This window comes from Cheilinus undulatus, linkage group 4, assembly GCF_018320785.1.
Source record: "Cheilinus undulatus linkage group 4, ASM1832078v1, whole genome shotgun sequence".
Classification (NCBI taxonomy): Eukaryota; Metazoa; Chordata; class Actinopteri; order Labriformes; family Labridae; genus Cheilinus; species Cheilinus undulatus.
This window is the reverse complement of record NC_054868.1, coordinates 5,734,273-5,751,789: the sequence shown is the minus strand read 5'-3', so window position 1 is coordinate 5,751,789 and position 17,517 is coordinate 5,734,273. Positions and strand designations below refer to the sequence as shown.

The 17,517-nt window shown below is 42.7% G+C and overlaps 1 protein-coding gene and 1 long non-coding RNA gene across 2 annotated transcripts; one reads left to right on the top strand and one right to left on the bottom strand.

Moving 5' to 3' along the window:
- Positions 1-1,059: 1,059 nt before the first annotated feature.
- On the bottom strand, positions 1,060-10,552 carry LOC121508485. Its single transcript, XM_041785385.1, is given in 5 exon segments — positions 1,060-1,444; positions 6,215-6,239; positions 7,555-9,034; positions 9,098-10,136; positions 10,383-10,552. Coding segments are annotated over 5 exon segments (3,099 nt in total).
- A 4,835-nt stretch (positions 10,553-15,387) lies between these two features.
- LOC121508943 lies at positions 15,388-17,299 on the top strand. The gene is made up of 5 exons (XR_005991834.1): positions 15,388-15,429; positions 15,524-15,605; positions 15,787-15,888; positions 16,011-16,145; positions 16,916-17,299. It is a non-coding gene; the product is annotated as an uncharacterized LOC121508943 (long non-coding RNA).
- Positions 17,300-17,517: the final 218 nt, after the last annotated feature.

Here is a 17,517-nt window from a genome sequence, read left to right as displayed (position 1 = left end):
GGCTACTATCGCACATATAATTTTGATTTTTATATATTTACTTTTTACCACAGAGGATTGAGGCTGTCTTCTCCCTTCGAAAGTGGTGTTTTTCCAGGGCCAAGAGAGACAGAAAATCCACCCACCACGTAGTGTTGCTGACTGCCGAAGCTTTCTGAATTGGCGCGAATTTCCTGGATATCTGCCCAGAATTCTTCTACCCACAATGCATTGCGTTAAGAAGAAAAACGGAGTATACTCCTGTAAGTGTGTATAAGGCAGGGGTGTCAAACTCAATCAGAGGAAGGTTCAGATTCTGGATTCAGGTCCAACCTGAGGGCCTAAAAAGGTCATCTTTTTAACCAGAAACTATCAACCTCATTTCACCAGTAAGAAAAAATGGATGGATGGACAAATGGATAAAACAATGGATGTATGAAGGATGAAAGGATGGATGGATGGACACATGGACAGATGGATAGTAGATGGATCGATATACGAAAGGATGGGGGTAGATGTACAGATTGGATGGATGAATGGATAGACGGATGAATGGTTGGATAGTGGATGGATGAAAGTATGGATGGATGGATGCATTGAGGTATGATGTGATGATGTGGTGCGTTTCCAACACTTTGCAGCACAGCTGAACAGAAACGTCCCGACCTGTGAAAAGCCAGATAAGAGCAGAAACGCTGTGGTTCGTGTGTTTCACAGAGTCAAAAATCAGCTTTTTCATGCAGTGCTAGATAACCTCAGTATGATAACCAATTAGCCAACAACATTGTTGGCATTTCATTTCACAACATCATGTTTTGGAGAAGTTCAAACATGTGGAGCAGATAATGACAGAGAAGTTCGTTAAGAATTTCATCAGTTATCATTTTGATCATGACTCTGTAACTGAAGATGTTTAGATAGTTGTGAAATCCCTCTCTGTTTTCTTTGTCTTTGCTCTTTCATACTGAGAAACATCTCTGTCAATGCCACACTTTTAGTTTGACTAAACCTCTGCTACTAATGTGTTATTAATGTTCAACATGACTAATTTCAGAGCTGTCTTCAGCGGGACATTCTTCTTTAAATGTTTGTGAATTTCAGCTCTGCTTTAAACACAATAACCCTGGCTCTGCTCCAGGACAAGCTCTCCCAGATGAACATTCCTGACTCCACCTGCAGGTGGATCACAGACTTCTTGTCCCATAGGAAGCAGCAGGTGAAGCTGAGGAAACATGTCTCTGACAGCAGAACTATCAGCACCAGCTCCCCCCAATGCTGCGTTCTTTCTCTGCTCTTCTCCCTGTACACCAGCATCTCTCCATGACCTGTACACCTCCAGGACTCTGAGGCCTGCAGGTAAATTTTCAGCTGACCCCTCTCACCCCAGACATGGACTTTTGAGGCCCTCCCCTCTGACAAGAAGCTGAGGTCCACCAGGACCAAAACACAGACTCTCACTGAACCCCTGAACCAGCAGACAGAATAATGCATGTTTATTCAGACTTTATGTGTTACATTAACACACACCAGACTTTATCTCTTGTTTGAAAACTACATACTGTCTGTGTTATACTCCTTTGCCCCGTCAACTCATATTCTTTTGAGATCTTCAGACCAGAGCATGTGAGCGGAGCGGGAGTGAGCGGGGAGCGCGAGTGGAAGGATTTTGGCCAGAGCGCTGAATGTTTTTTTTTTTTTTTTTTTCAAAAAAGCTGGACCGGCACCTTATCTTGCGCTCCATCCTGCTCCTATTTCGCTCCGGTACTGGACACACCATGCGTCTGAAGCATGTCTCACCCAGAATGCATCTGCAAGAATTTGTATCCATGAACCATCCCGTGTTGGTTTCACTGCTCCTGCAGAGAGACAGCGACATCCAGCATGTCAGACTGGGCTTTCCGCCAGAATAATCCGAGAGACTTGAGATGCCTGCAAAGTGTTGATATACTAATATTAACACCATCATCATTTTTTAAAAACATCAGTATTTCCCAGTGTCTGAAGCCGAGAAGATGGTAATGGTAATGCGTAATGGTAATGTTTTCGTTGAGTGAGCGGTGAGTGATTTGAGTGGAGCGGGTAGAAATTTGAGTGGAAGGTGGAGCGATAATGAGCGGAGCGGCGTGACTCCCCTCTGAGCAGAAGAGCGGGCACAAAGAACAGCTCTGTGAGCAAGGAGCGGGAAATCTCATCGCTTCACTCTGCTCACATGCTCTGCTTCAGACTATATTTTATAGATTTCTTGAAACTTTATTTCTCTCTAATGACAGATTCAGGCTTCTAGCCCCCTTAATATTTATTTGAGGCTTTTGTTTTCATTGGTCTTCCATGTTTTCTGTTCTGCACCAGACACCAAGTCAATTTCCTTGTATGAGAAAAAGAACATGGCCATAACACCTGATTGTGGAGGGATGGACAGATGGATGGATGAACAGATGTATGGATGGATGGATGGATGGATGGATGGATGAAAAGATGAATGGATGGATGGATGGATGGATGGATGGATGCATGGATGGATGAATGGATGGATGGATGGATGGATGCAGTAGGCGATTTGAGGGGGGTTGGTGTCCCCCCTGTTAACAAAATGACCAAAATGCATCCCCATTGTTAACCTGCCATCCCCTCTCTGTCAGGGCAGAGCAGGGATGCTTAGTTGAGTATGTTCTGCCTGACTCATTGATCCTTTACAGGGTTTCTCATTCATGTATTCAACTGCAGCAGATCGCCACTGTTTAATTCGCCCCCCTGTTTTCACATCGGCATTTCCATCCAGCATAACTTGGACTGTCCCATGGATACACAGCCTGTTCAGTGATGCTGCGCCGTTACCCCGCCTCCCTCCCTCTCTCCTCCTGGGTGTACAGTGAAGCTTGGAGTTTGACACTGTAGGCCAATGATAGCCTACTCAACCCGTGGCCCTCGAGCCGCATGTGCCTCTTTAGTGATCAGTTGTGGCTCTTTTAAGGCTTACTTTTAAAAAAGACTCCCGAAATCCTCCATAAAAGTGAAAACTGTCAACAGTAAAGACTCTTTGCAATAAGTTATATCAGTAAATCTAGGTACACACAACAAAGACAGACTTTAACTGCCAAATTCAACTGAAAACTTGTATATTATTACTTTCGGATGCGCGCTGGATGGCAGAACGTGCGTAAAAGAGCACAGAGGAAGTCCACTGACGACGCGTCTCTTCATTAAGTTAATTCATAGAGGTTTGCTGTCTTGTGTTCAGTGTTGGGTAGCATTACATTTGGAACTAACTTGTTAGATTACTGCGTTACATACTGAGAAAAGTAATTTTCTTACGTTACTGCATTACCTACTTCTAAAACTAACGCGTTAGAGTACTTTTGCATTACTGAATATTAAAACCCTTTAGCCATTCCTTCCACTCGGCGGTTGTAAAAACAACAGATAATGACCACACGCCTGCATTTAAATGTGCAGACACTAATGCATGGATTAAAGTTCTCCGTCGCCACAACAGATTTCCGTCATTTGGTAAATGAGAGGGGGGAAAAAACCTACACGTGACTTATTGACGTCTCTGTGAAGTTAATGTACTGTTGAAGAAGACAGGGTTGGGGTTATAGTACACCATGGGTCTCAAACTTGCGGGCCAATTGCAGCCCACAGGAAGATATTTTTTGACCCCCCACTTGACAGCAAACTGTAGTGTTAGTGCGGCCCACGCCTTTTACGCACGCACACTATAGCCTCAGTAGCAAAAATCCACCAGTTTCTGCTGCAAATCAACAACACTGCAGCTTTAAAGCCAACAAAAGGCTCAGTTCAAATTATATCCATAATATGAATAAGCATTAAGAGATAAGAACAATTCAAAACAGGTGCCTTAATCCACAAATGCATTTAATTAACACTCTGCAGCCGACAAAACACACTAGTTTGATGTCTTTATAATAAACAATCTTCCGGTTGTTATGGTTGAGGGCGAAGGCATCAATGATTTCTGCGTGGTCCAGGTCTCAGGCTCTGTCTGAGTTTAGAGCCAGCAGTAGGCTACCAGGGTGCTGGTCTGAGAGTCTCCACTGCTGTTCCTCAACTCATTCTTTAAATGACGCAGATATCACAGTTCACTGATGTGACAGGAAGGGTCAGAGATATGGATAGGAGTTTAAATAAGTCTTTAAAAGCATCCAGAGGTTTTTGCCTTGTAAAACCAAACTTCTCCTGAGTGGGATTAAAACAGTTGTGCTCAGGATGACAAATGTTTTCCCTGCGTAATTGTGACGCAAACATCGTATCTCGCTTTTGAGAGCGACTCAGTTCAATCTCTCGTCTGATTTAATCTTTGATTATTACAATCTATAATGTCAAAGTTATAACAACTAATTTTATTTACATATGTTTTAGTTTTATGCCAGCAAGAAGTGAAATTATGGTCTTGATCACTTAATTTTAAACAGGACATGGTTTATAAATCCTGTGACGTATTTAACTCCAATCAAACAGTAAAAATTCCTCTCCTAACCATAAAAACAAAACTTTATAACTGAACATTTAATCCTAATCTGGACACAGGCGTGAGAGGGTGGCATGTTGGATCTTGACGCAGTGCTTAACTACGCACAGAGATGCTCCAGTTCATGACGCTTGCAGGGACGTCAGGGGGATTCAGATAGAGTGGACATGCAGAGGAACGACTGTAGGGCTCATACGTGTGTTTAAAGTCAAGTTTTCACTCAGCAAGTGAGGGTTTGCAGCTTTATAAACAGTAACAGGGCAGCAGTGCACGAATCTCCACAAGAAAGAGTGAGAGACTCTCCCTCTCTCCCTCCTTTCTCTCTCTCTTTATTCTCTCTGGACTCTGTGTAGGCAGGCCCAGGCCAGGTTAAATAGGGCTCAGATCAGGTTTTGTGAATAGGTTGCTGTTTTAAAGCCATAAACAGTCATGTTGAATGACATTCCAGTCTTGTAAATTCATCATCAGTGGATTCTAAAAAAGGTAAAATCTGTAAAACTTGTTTAGATTACTTGCAAATTAACTAATTAACTATTTAGTGTGCAAACATGCAGCACTCATTAAATGGTACCTACATCTAATATTGGATCATTTCTCTTAATCAACATTACAGCAGCCTATATATCAGTTGTTGGTCGCACTGATATTGCTAAAAACATTGTGCGGCCCACAGGATGTCCCGTTGCAGCAAATCCGGCCCCTACCCTAAATGACTTTGAGACCCCTGTGCTACAGCCTCCTCCACTGCTGGAGTCAGAGCCCCAGAACCTGTAGCTCATTCAGAAAGACCCCAGAAACGGGTGTCACTTGAGGCATTTGGTTTCACTGCCAAAAAGCAGAAGAAATGAATAGCAGGATAGCCATTTACACAACTGCACTAAATTGTTCTTAATTGTTGGTGCTGCTGTGAGTTTTGTTTTTCTGTAAAGTGATATGGCTGCTCAAAGTAAAATAAATAACTTGTACTAAAAAGTTATGGAGATGGTTGAATATTTTTATGACTACATTATATCTGAGTTAAGCCTTGCAAAAAGTGTTTTATTGAATAGACTGAAAACATTGAAATTACAAAAAGCAAACTAACAGAAAAGCTGTTCAAAATCACCGTCTTCCTTTAGAAAGCTATTGGTCCTGAGAATCTTAATAGTGTGGGTGAAAGTCTTTTTACAACTCGAATGCTTTATTAGAGAACAGTATACTGTAGGGCATGTACACAGTATACCCGTTTTAACATAAAAACTCTGTGAAGTGACTGATAGGCAGAAAAAAAGGCTCTTACACGTGTGGCATGGTGGGTTAATGGTAGGTAATATGATTTGGTGTCAAAAAAAATTTCAGTTGAAAGATTTTTTTTTTTTGCTTTAATCCCTGCTAATGCCAATGTACAGCGTAACTTACAGCCCATAATCTGTACCTCTGCAGCCTGAGAACACCGCAAACAGACAGGGAAACCTTTATATCTTTTTAACATGCTCACAATCAGACAACAAGCTGAGCAGAGGCAGACAGAATCACTCAAACGCTGTGCGTAATAGCACGTAAGTGGAAAAAGTCGCTCATCTGATTCAATGAAAGCAAAAGGAGCTTTTAAACTTAGGTTTCACCAGGATGCTGTTCTTGCCCCTTTCATCCAAAAATCCATCATAATAGGGATAATTCCACATTGGCCTGTGGCCTGCTGTCCTCTCTGTAATCTTGCTGGCTCAACAAGCTAACAATGTGCGCGTAATGGCACAGAATGTTTACCTTCCGCTGGCAAGTGTCAACGTGACTACAGGAAGAGAGAAGGACAAACATAGCAGATGCTTCAAGGAGCTTCCTTTTTTCTTTCTGTCTTTTTTGAAGCCACGGAAGAGAGAGGAAATTCGGGATTTTTCTTTCAGTAACGGATTACATTTCTGAAAATGTAACTAATAAAGGGATTACTTGAATTGTAAAACTAACACGTTACATTACTCGTTACTCCAAAAAAGTAATCTGAGTACTCTAACAGATTACTTTGTAAAGTGTTACCCCAACACTGCTTGTGTTCAAAGTGAAGCTTCTAATGCCCTTGTTTTAACACATTTCTTCAGTCACTTCCTGCCAGTGCTCTACCATACTCGTGTTTGATGATGACTTTTGTGATGCGCATCATCTTCAATGAGCCAAACACACACGGATCACATTTTGAAATAATGTACAATTGAGTAAAACTTGTCCAAACACGTTTTTTTTTTTTTAATCTTGAATGTTCTAAAACTAAATACCGTCAAAAGGGCAGAAACAGAAAAATGAAAGCAACAAACTGGCAGAGCAGAACGATTTGTGAGGGGGAGCTGCAGGTGTGAGGCAGGGCTGGTTTTAGCCATTTGGAGGCCCAGAACAAAGACCAATATGGGGACCCTCACCCTTTAGCTAAAAGTGACAATAATGAGATGAAACAAAATAGAAAGCATCCCTTTAAGTTAACAGAGCCACAGAACTACAGTAAATGTCCAAAATGAGAAATATTAATACCCAAACAGACACCCATAATTCATCAGCTTTTTGAAAAGCTTCTCATAGCTCTAAGTCGGCACATTCTGATATTTTAAAAAGACTTCAGTCCAGGTGGAACTTACATAAATAAATATATGCTTATTATCTGTGAAATATCCTTTCTTCTGACACTAAACAGACATTTTTATGTAGCCTATTTCATCCCATTTAACAACACAATAATCCACCAATTCACTGTTTCATTTCAACTATGGATAGATTGATCATCACATCCCCGGTTTTGGATTGAGGCTCTCACAATTTTATTTTTAAGACAATGTGGCTCCTGGGTAGAATAAGTTTGAGTAATAATAATAATAATAATAATAATAATAATAATATCTTGTATTTATATAGCGCCTTTCAAGAAACCCAAGGACGCTTTACAGGAACACATAGACATGGACAAACTATGTGAGGGGTAGGATGAGTGTAAGGGGTGGTTTAGTGAAGACTGTAGGCTGTGGTGAACAGGTGGTGCTTGAGACGTTTTTTGAAAATGTCCAGAGATGGAGCGCTACGGATGTCTGCAGGAAGAGTGTTCCAGAGGGTGGGAGCTGCAGCACCGAAGGCTCTGTCTCCAAAGGTTCGGAGTTTAGTTTTGGGCATGGAAAGTAGGCCATGGTCTGAAGATCAAAGGTTGCGGGATGGTGTGTATGGATGGAGGAGATCAGAAAGGTACTGGGGAGCCAGAGCATGGAGAGATTTGTATGTGAGGAGGGGGACTTTGTAGTTGATACAGGACTTGATAGGGAGCCAGTGGAGGTGGATGAGGGTCGGAGTGATGTGTTGCCGGGGTCTAGTGCGGGTGAGAACTCTAGCTGCAGAGTTTTGGACGTACTGAAGCCTGTCCAGGGTTTTGCTGGGATCTCCAGACAGGACTCCGTTACAGTAGTCCAGGCGGGAGGTTATGAAAGCATGAATGAGTGTTTCAGCCACAGAATCAGGGAGTGATGGTCGGAGTCTGGAGATGTTCTTGAGATGATAGAAGGCAGATTTGGTGACAGACTTTATGTGGGACTGGAAGGAGAGGGTGGAGTCCAGGATGACGCCCAGGTTTCGGACCTCAGAGGACGGACAGATGGAGGTCCTGTCCACATCGAGCATGAGATCTCCAACCTTCTGCAGCAACGCTTTGGGGGCTACCACCTCTGTTTTATTGCTGTTGAGTTTGAGTTGGTTAGATGTCATCCAGGCTTTGATGTCATGGAGGCAGTTTACCAGGGAGTGGGGAGGGAGCTGAGTGGATGGTTTGGTGCTGAGATAGAGCTGGGTGTCATCTGCATAAGAGTGGAAGCTGAGACCGTGTTTGTGAATAATCTGTCCAAGGGGAAGCATGTAGATGGTGAAAAGGAGAGGTCCAAGAACAGAGCCCTGAGGCACGCCCTGATTAACTGGGGCGGGGGATGAGTGAGAGGTGCCGATGGTAACAAACTGTTTTCTTTGTGAAAGATATGAGTGAAACCAGGAGAGAGCTGTACCAGTGATGCCAAGATGGTGAGACAGGCGGTCAAGAAGGATGGTGTGGGATATTGTGTCGAAGGCAGCGATTAGGTCAAGGAGAATGAGGAGGCTGATGTGTCCAGAATCTGCAGCTGTGAGGAGGTCATTGATTATTTTGATAAGGGTGGTCTCAGTGCTGTGGTGAGTGCGAAATCCTGATTGAAGAGGTTCATGGAGCTCATGGTTGGACATGTGTTGCTGGAGTTGGGCAGCGACTGCTTTTTTGAGAATTTTGCTGATGAAGGGAAGGTTGGAGATCGGTCGATAGTTGGAGAGGTCCTCCAGGTCTGACCCGGGCTTCTTGATGATGGGGGTTACTGAGGCAGTTTTAAAGGATGAGGGGACAATTCCAGATAATAATGAGGTGTTGATGATGTCTACCATGATGGGGCACAGAACAGACAGAGATGCTTTCACCAGTGGTGTAGACATGGGGTCGACAGAGCAGGTGGATGCCTTGGCCTTCTTGACCCATTCGGTCACTTGGAGAGGGTCCACAGGTGTGAAGCAGGAAAGACGGCAGTGAGGCGGAGGAGCGGTGTCCTGGTGTGAAGTGAAATCCTGAGGTGGAGGTCCAGATGAAAGTTGCTGCTGGATGGAGGCAACTTTATCCTGGAAAAACTGCAGGTGCCCAGTGCAGCGGTCGAAGTTGGCTGGGGGATGAAGGCTGTCAATGGGGCAGAGAAGGCGATTTATTGTGGAGAAGAGCATCCGGGGATGGTTTTGCTGGTCACTGATGGGGGATGAGTAGTAGCTGGACTTTGCTCTGGAGAGAGCTTCTTTGTAGGAGCTCACATGGTCTTTATAGGCCTCCAGATGGACGGTGAGGCCAGAATTTTTAGAAAGTCTCTCCAGCTGTCGGCCAGAAGCCTTCATGGAGCGGAGTTCAGCAGTGTACCGGGGGGCTGGGTGGGTAAAGGAGACTGAGCGAGTCTTCAGAGGGGTGAGAGAATCCAGGCTGAGGAATAGTGCTGTATTGTAGTGATTTGCCAGGGCATCAACTGTGGTTATAGTGTGTGTAGTGGTCAGGTTGGTAGCTAACATGTTCTTGAGGGCTGGGATACTTATTGACTTGAGGTTGCGGAAAGTGATGTTGCGTTTTGTAAGCTGTCTGGGGAGGGGGGTGGGGATGGAAAAGAAAACAGCATGGTGATCTGAGATGGCTAGGTCCAGGCATTGTGGAATGAATGGGGTGAGACCAGTGGAGCACACAAGATCTAGTGTGTGACCTTTGGAGTGGGTGGGTCCTTGGACATGCTGTGTGATGTTGAAGCAGTCCAGTAGTGATAGAAATTCGGAGGTGAGTGTGCAGCTGGTGGAGTCAACGTGGATATTGAAGTCTCTAAGGAGAAGTATGGAAGAAGACCTGGAGCAGACAGAGGTGAGGAGCTCAGACAGGTCAGACAGAAAGGTGGTAGTTCCTTTTTGAGGCCGGTAGATGAGGACGATCTGAAGCAGAGCTGATCCAGTGAGAGAGATGATTAGACACTCGAGAGCTGAGGTGCTGGGTGCTGGTAGCTCCTTAACCTGGAAATCTTCTCTATATATCACGGCCAGCCCCCCACCGGGACCAGTGGTGCGAGGTTTTTGGATATACACATAGCCAGGTGGGGTTGCTTGATTTAGTGTGAAGTAGTCGTTTGGGCTTTGCCAGGTTTCAGTCAGACATAAGAAGTCTACTTTCCTGTCTGTGATGATGTCATGGATGAGGTGGGCTTTATTGTTTATGGACCGGGCATTTTACAGCATAAATGTCGTGGAAATGTTTGAAGATGATGAGCAGAGGGGAGTGGGAGGGACGTTGGTGCATCTGAGAGGTCTCAGGTTACTGAGCTGCACGTGTGGTTTGTTGTGATGACGTCGTCAAGAGTGGACAGGGCGCCGGTCCGACTGGACTGTGGGGACGGCGTGGCTGGAGTAAACAAACTTTTGTTTCTGTGCTCTGTGGATAAAACGAGGACGACGTAGAAGGCCAAGGGATTTAATGTCTGTAAGACAGGTTGGAGTGGAGAAAGAGATGAGGTTGAGAAGCTGCTGGGGCGAGTATTTGAAGAGCACCATGTTAGCTGCACAAGGAAGAAGTGGGAGCAGGCTGCTGCTAGCTAGCTAGCCGCTAGCCCACAGAGGCTAACAGCTGATCGGCAGCTACAAGCTCACAGCTAATCCGGTGTCTAGCCGGGAAGTCCTGATGGAAGATTCACAGGTGGTCAAGAGAGAATGCTCAAGATTCGAAGGGGAAAAGCACAGTCGGAGCTCCAGTGGGACACTAGCTAAGCCAGGAGGCTAGAGGTTAGCTGGAGGACGCTAACAGCTCTGGGGCGGTGAGTACTTCGGCTGACAACAACACAAGGTTCGTTGTAACAAAGTTAGAGCTAACTGATATCAATCAGCGCTCCACTGGATGGTTTAGCAACAGCAGAATACAAGAAAAAATTGATGTTAAGCGAAAGCAGACAGTTTTCTTAGGATTGTGAAGCGGCGACAAACACGCCAGCGTCCTCACACATCTGGCGCATGCGCAATAAAGGCTGAGTGCTGCTGCTGTAGGCTGTTTTCATATTAATCTGCTGAAAGTGGAAAGTGTCTCTGTGCTCATTGAAAACTTTACTGAATGAAAAATTGAATTGAATGATTAGTCAATTAATTGATTTATTGCCAGCTGTTTTGATTTTCTAATTGCTGCAGCCTTATATAAGTTTGTTTGATCATTTTTGTATTTTGAAATGACAAAAAATTATTTGTAGTTTAATAAACTACATTTCTCATCCTATATTTTTTTTATGTGTATTTTGTTACATTTTTAGCAAGTATTTGTAACAAGATAGTTTTTGATGTATTTGCGCCCATCTCTGCGTGTTCATTATTTACAGATTTTTCTGAGTAATGTTAAACTTTTTTCGGAGATGAGTTTTTTCTTACATGAACTCTAACTGGCTATATTAGTTTATTGTAAAAAACATGAGAAAATCCTGCCTGAATAAACTCAGTCCACTGCATTAAATTTAATGTTGTATTTATTAATCACTTTAAACACAGTAATTAAATACGAACACAACTTGCTAAGATTTTTTTTAATATATTTTTTAATATGCCAGTGTAGAAATTAATGGGATTTTGTTGAGATTTTGGTGCATCCCCCTTGTTTAAAAAAACAAATCGCCTACTGGATGGATGGATGGATGGACGGATGGAAGTTAGACTGTTGGACAGATGAAAGAATGAATGAATGGATGTATACATGGATTAATGGACGGATGAATTAATGGATGGATGGATGGACAGATGGACAGACAGATGGATGGATGGATGGATGGATGGATGGATGAATGGATGGAGGGATAATCAGATGGAAGGACGACTGTTGGAAGGATGTAACAATGAATGGATAGATGGATGGTTGGACAGATGGATATAGGGGTACATGGAAGGGAGACGGATGGATGGATGGATGGTAGGTAGACTGATGGTTGGATGTAAGAATAAATTGATGGACGGATATGTTGATGGATGTATGTATGGATGGATGAATGGATGGACGTAGAAAAAGATTGAAGGAGGATGGCTGGAAGGATGAGTGGATGGATGGATGAACAGATGGATGAATGGATGGAAGGTAGAATGACGGATGGATGTACGAATGAAGTGATGGACGGATGGATTGATGGATGATAGATGGATGGATAGGTGGATGGATAGATGAATGCATGGATGGAAGTAGGGATGGATGGATGGATTGATGAATAGGTAGATGGAAGGATGGGCAGATGGATGGATGGATGAATGAATGGATGGATGGCTGATGGAAGGATGAAGAGATGGATGGATAGCTGGATGAATCGACAATTATATCAATGAATGGATGATGGATGGTCGGGTGGATGGAAGGATGGATGGACAGGTCGACTGATGGATGGATGGATGCATGGATTGCCTGATGGATGGATGAAGGATAAATGGATGGATGAATTGATATATGAAAGGAATGATGGACAGAGGGTTGGATGGAAGGTAGTCAGATGGGCAGAGGATGGATGGTGGATGAATGGATGGAGGTATGATGTGATGATGTGGTGCGTTTACAACAGCACAGGTGAACAGAAATGTCCCGACCTGTAAAAAGCCAGATAAGAGCAGAAACGCTGTGGTTCGTGTGTTTCACAGAGTCAAAAATCAGCTTTTCATGCACTGCTAGATAACTTCAGTATGATAATCGATTGGCCAATAACATTGTTGGTATTTGATTTCACAACATCATGTTTCGGAGAAGTTCAAACATGTGGAGCAGATAATGACAGAGAAGTTCATTTGGAATTTCATCAGTTATCATTTTGACCATGACTCTGTAACTAAAGATGGTTTGGATGGTTATGAAATCCCTCTCTAAGATCTCTTTGTTTGAAAGTGTGAGAAATATCTCTGATTCTGAGTGTTTGAACATCGCTGCTCTGCTGGCCTGAAACAACGGTGTCAGAGGTCACTGCCAGCGTTCCCTCATGTTCTGCCATCATCGCTGATGACAGAACATGAGGACATGACCTCCATAACATTGAGCGGCCTCATTAAAGTCTGGACTTCAGCCAGGGGCGATTCTAGGTTCAGAGATTTAGGGGTGCTGAGCTGCCCGGCCAGGAAAGATAAATTACTGTTTTGTGCATTTTAATGCAGTTTCACTCCCATGAAAGACAAACATAACACTTTTTGGGAAAGTCGGTGACTAAAACATCAAATCTGATAAAGGTTATTTAAATGTTGAGCCACAGCAAAAGAAGAATGGATTGGAATCACAAAATAAACATATCGTAACCCTAATTTCTGCAGGAAGACAACTCATTTGGATACAGCAGCTTCTCAACATACACATTGACAGAATGCATGTTTCTGGAGTAAACCAGCCCCCTATAGTGAGTACCAAAAATACCAAAAATGGACCTTGGACTTTTTTTTTTTTTTTTTTGACTTTTATTTGGTAAAACACATTAACAGAAATTGACTTTTTCAATGTTTGTCTCAGCCTTTTTACTTCTTGTCTGTATTATATAATACAGATGCATAAATAAAGATACACTTTGAAAAAAGAAAAGTGCTTGAAATCTACAAAGTAATAATGAATAATAATAAAATAATAAAAGAGAGGCAACCCTGCCTGTGGTAAAATGTATGCAATGTATGTAATCATCTTTGTATGGATGCTCTGCACATTCCTTCTACTTTAATCTATGTCGCCTCACCTTGAGGTTGGCAAATCTAGGTTGTAAAACCTGTTCTTCTCCTCCCGGTATAGTAAAATTATGCAAATAGTAAAGCATATAGTTAATCAGGAAAATGAAATGAAGATGTCCTGTTTAGAATGAAGTCCACTGATATATGTTTAGTGTCCATGTGCTTCTGGAAAGCGTTTAATGTGGGGAGAACACATAACTTCCATGACATATATGTAAAATTATATTGTGAATGGAATGTTTTTCTTTGTCAGCTTAAAAGTTGATGTTTTGCGTGCCACTATTCTCTGGTTGTTGTACCTGGTTCTTCCTGATCTGGCACTCTCTCCCTCTTTGGACTGACAATCATGGACAAATAGATTGTATTCAACTAGATGAAAAAATTACATAAATATGAAAAAATACTAATAAGAATACTAATATATAAAGTCCTGTCTCTGCTCCTCTTTCTCTATTTGGACTGTCAACCAAAAGGCAAATAACCAAACAATACGTCTTATATCTAATAAGAGATATACTGATACATTGATCCAACTTACAACATCATTCTAGATAGATAGACCATTTGATCTAACACTCTTACCTGAACCTGGCTCTTTTTTCCAAAATAACAACATGCACACACACACACACACACACACACACACACACAATAGGAGTTATAATGTGATTGGGCATCCAGTCAGTCAGCTAGTCAGTAGCACATTTGCTTTAATATTAACACATGCACATGACATACCTGCTAGCTTCTCTCATTCCAATTTAAACAGAGGACAGTGGTCTGTCTGACCCCCTGTAAAATTTCCTAGCTGGAAAAAAGGTCAGCTAACTCCTAACTAACAAAATAAACAGTGACCTACGATTAAATGCAGCAAAAATGAGGACTGGTAATGATAATAATGTGTTGGTATTGAGAGGTAGAAGTTAAGAAATGTGCCACATATCCACATTAAGCCAGGTACTTACACCACTACTGCATATCACTGGTAGCAGCGCATTGCTCTGTGCAGATTGAGCGCTCAGAGTGCGAGTTGGGGAGAGGTGGGAGGGATGGGTGGATCAAACCATTTTTGAGGTGGGGGGTGCTGCTGTATTTGTTGTTAAAATATTACATTTCAATCAAGTACTGTATGGTTTTTACACTTTTCTAGCTTGTTAAAAAAAAAATTATTCTTTTTTAAATCTCTCAAATTTTAGAGGAGCTGGGATTCAATTTAGGGGTGCAAAAATGGGCTACCACCTATGCCCACCTATGACTAACACCTATGACTTCAGTCTGATTGCGATGGCTGTGTTCATACTCAAAACAGTCCAATGTGGCTGATTTTAAACATTTCTGCAAAAGAGATTGGGCCAAAAGTCATCTACAGTCATGTGAAAGACTCACTGCCTGTAATCCCAAAAGCTGGTTTTCTGTTGTTGCTGCCTGGAGTCAGTCTTTAGGTTAAGGGGGTATTCACTTTTCACATATAGGATAATATAGTATATAAACATATGGTTAATTCGCTTCATTTTCAAACCTGTTAATACAGAATTTAACAGTCTAATTTTCTGATGTCGGATGTGTGACGATGCTGTTTCTGTTGACGTTTCTGGTCGGCCTGTGTTCAGTTCCTTCTTCTGGAAAGATGAGGAGATAAAAATTTGTACATCAGAGCTGCTGCTCCTTCTGTTCAGTACCCACTCAGGGAGGCTGAATCTACACTGAGAAGGAAGAAGGTGATTGTAGTCTCAGCTCTCTGCTGGTGTTGATTTCTGTCTTTGTCTTTGACAGCAGCAGCAGTAACTCTTCTGTCTCTGTGTTTATCTACAGCATCGTCTCATCCACGTCACCATGAAGCTGCTGGCTGTGTCTGCTCTGGTCTGTGCCGTGGTGGTTCTGACCAACGCTGCTGGTGAGTTTAATGAATGAACAAAGCATTACAGTGGTATTCATGTGACTTTCTCCAGTGGTAGAGAAGATTTTGGTTCATGTTGTCTTTTGGTTTTTGGTATTTTGGCCTCTGTTTTTGTCAGAGTGAGTGTTTGGTTCAGTATCAGTCCACGATTTAGTTTTTCTCTGATTCTGCCCTTCAGCGTACCAATGATCTGTTCAAGAGGCATACTGGGGAGTGGACCATCGTTGGGAATCATCAGTACCTCTATGTTGACTATCCCCAAACCTGGTCTCAAGCTGAGGTATGAGATGATGTTCATGGTCTGAAGAGTGCTTCATAGTCCAGTTAAAGCTGTCTGAACAGACTCCATGTCATCTTCCTCTAACATCAGTGTCCTCCTCTCTTTCTGCTCTTTATCTTTAGCAAAACTGCCACCAGCTGGGAGGTCATCTGGCATCTGTGCATTCACACCTTGAAAACCATCAGATCGCACTGCTGGTGACCAGAATGACTGGTGGGAATCCCAGGGTTTGGCTGGGAGCCTCTGACCAGCATCGGGTAAATCATGAACCCTCTCAGATATGTGACGTTTTAAAAGTGATTAAAGTAGCAGGATTATTTTTTATGTCGGTCTGTTTCAGACTTCATACAAGCTTTGGTCACATCAGTTAAAAGGCCAAAAAGTTCTCCAGGTAAATCAAGAAAATGTTTGTACATGTGCTCTGTAGAAAACACAAGGCCCCTGCTCTCAGGAGGCCATACGGCAGATCTCAAACTGGTTCTGATAAAGAACTTGTGCTTTGAATTTTTCTGCATCTTCCTGCTACGTTCTTCTTTCTTTACACACTGTGTGTCCAAACACCTGAAGTCACAGGCACGAACTCTGACTCACTAGATGACTTCACTCATGGTGCAAAAAACAACCATGGATCTTCTTTCAGCTTCAAAAACTGGTGCTGGGGAGAGCCAAACAATGACCGGGATCAGGACTGTCTGCGGATGAATTACGGCTGTAAATATCACACCATTCACTCTGGATAAGATATCATAAATAAGGGATCAGATCATGGTTAATTCATCACTGTTATCATTATTTGTAGAAAAAGTCAGAAAATGAAAAAGGAGCTGGTAAATTGCTCCTTGTGGTCCTGCAGAAACAAGACCAGGGTGATAAATAAAATTAGAACAAATAAGAGCCCAGACCTCTGCTGAGACTGAAGTACTGGTTTGATTGGTTCCACTTCATACAGTAAGTCTAAGTTTCCTCTGAACGAGAGAATCTAAAGGCCTCACTAATGTTCTCCTGTTCTGTTTCTGATATTTTACAGCTAACCAATGCTGGGATGACGTTCAGTGCAGCACTCCTTTTCCCTCCATCTGCTGGAAGCCCAAGTAACCATAAACATGAGCCAACGCCATGAAGGACGGTGAAGAAGCACCAACACTGGTGGAAATGTTACCCAGCAGTCTAATTTGACCCATAGCTCTATATCTGATCCTTCTCTCTACTTTTCTTTTCTATCGCTGTAACGCTGACAAGGAATGAAGCGACAAGTGACATCAACACAAGCTGGATGGTCTCTGAGGGCCCCGACGAGATCAGACTGGACGGGTTATAGAAAGGATGCTTCACGCCAAAACTTTTCCTCTTTATTCTACTGATCTTTCTGACTGTGCAAAATAAAAAACGCTTCAAGCATTCACAAAGACAACAGACTGTGTCATGTGTCACTTCATGTGTGAGATGAACAGAGTTTATCATGTGACGCTTCAACAAACATCTGCTTTCTAGGACTACGAGGGGTGAAAGTCAGAAAAGTGAAATCATTAAAGTGGAGGGGATAAAAACTGTGAACCCAGAAATAGAACTGAACAAAGTAGAGCTTCATCAATGACTGATTTGATTATCATGAGGTCAATGTGATGAAAA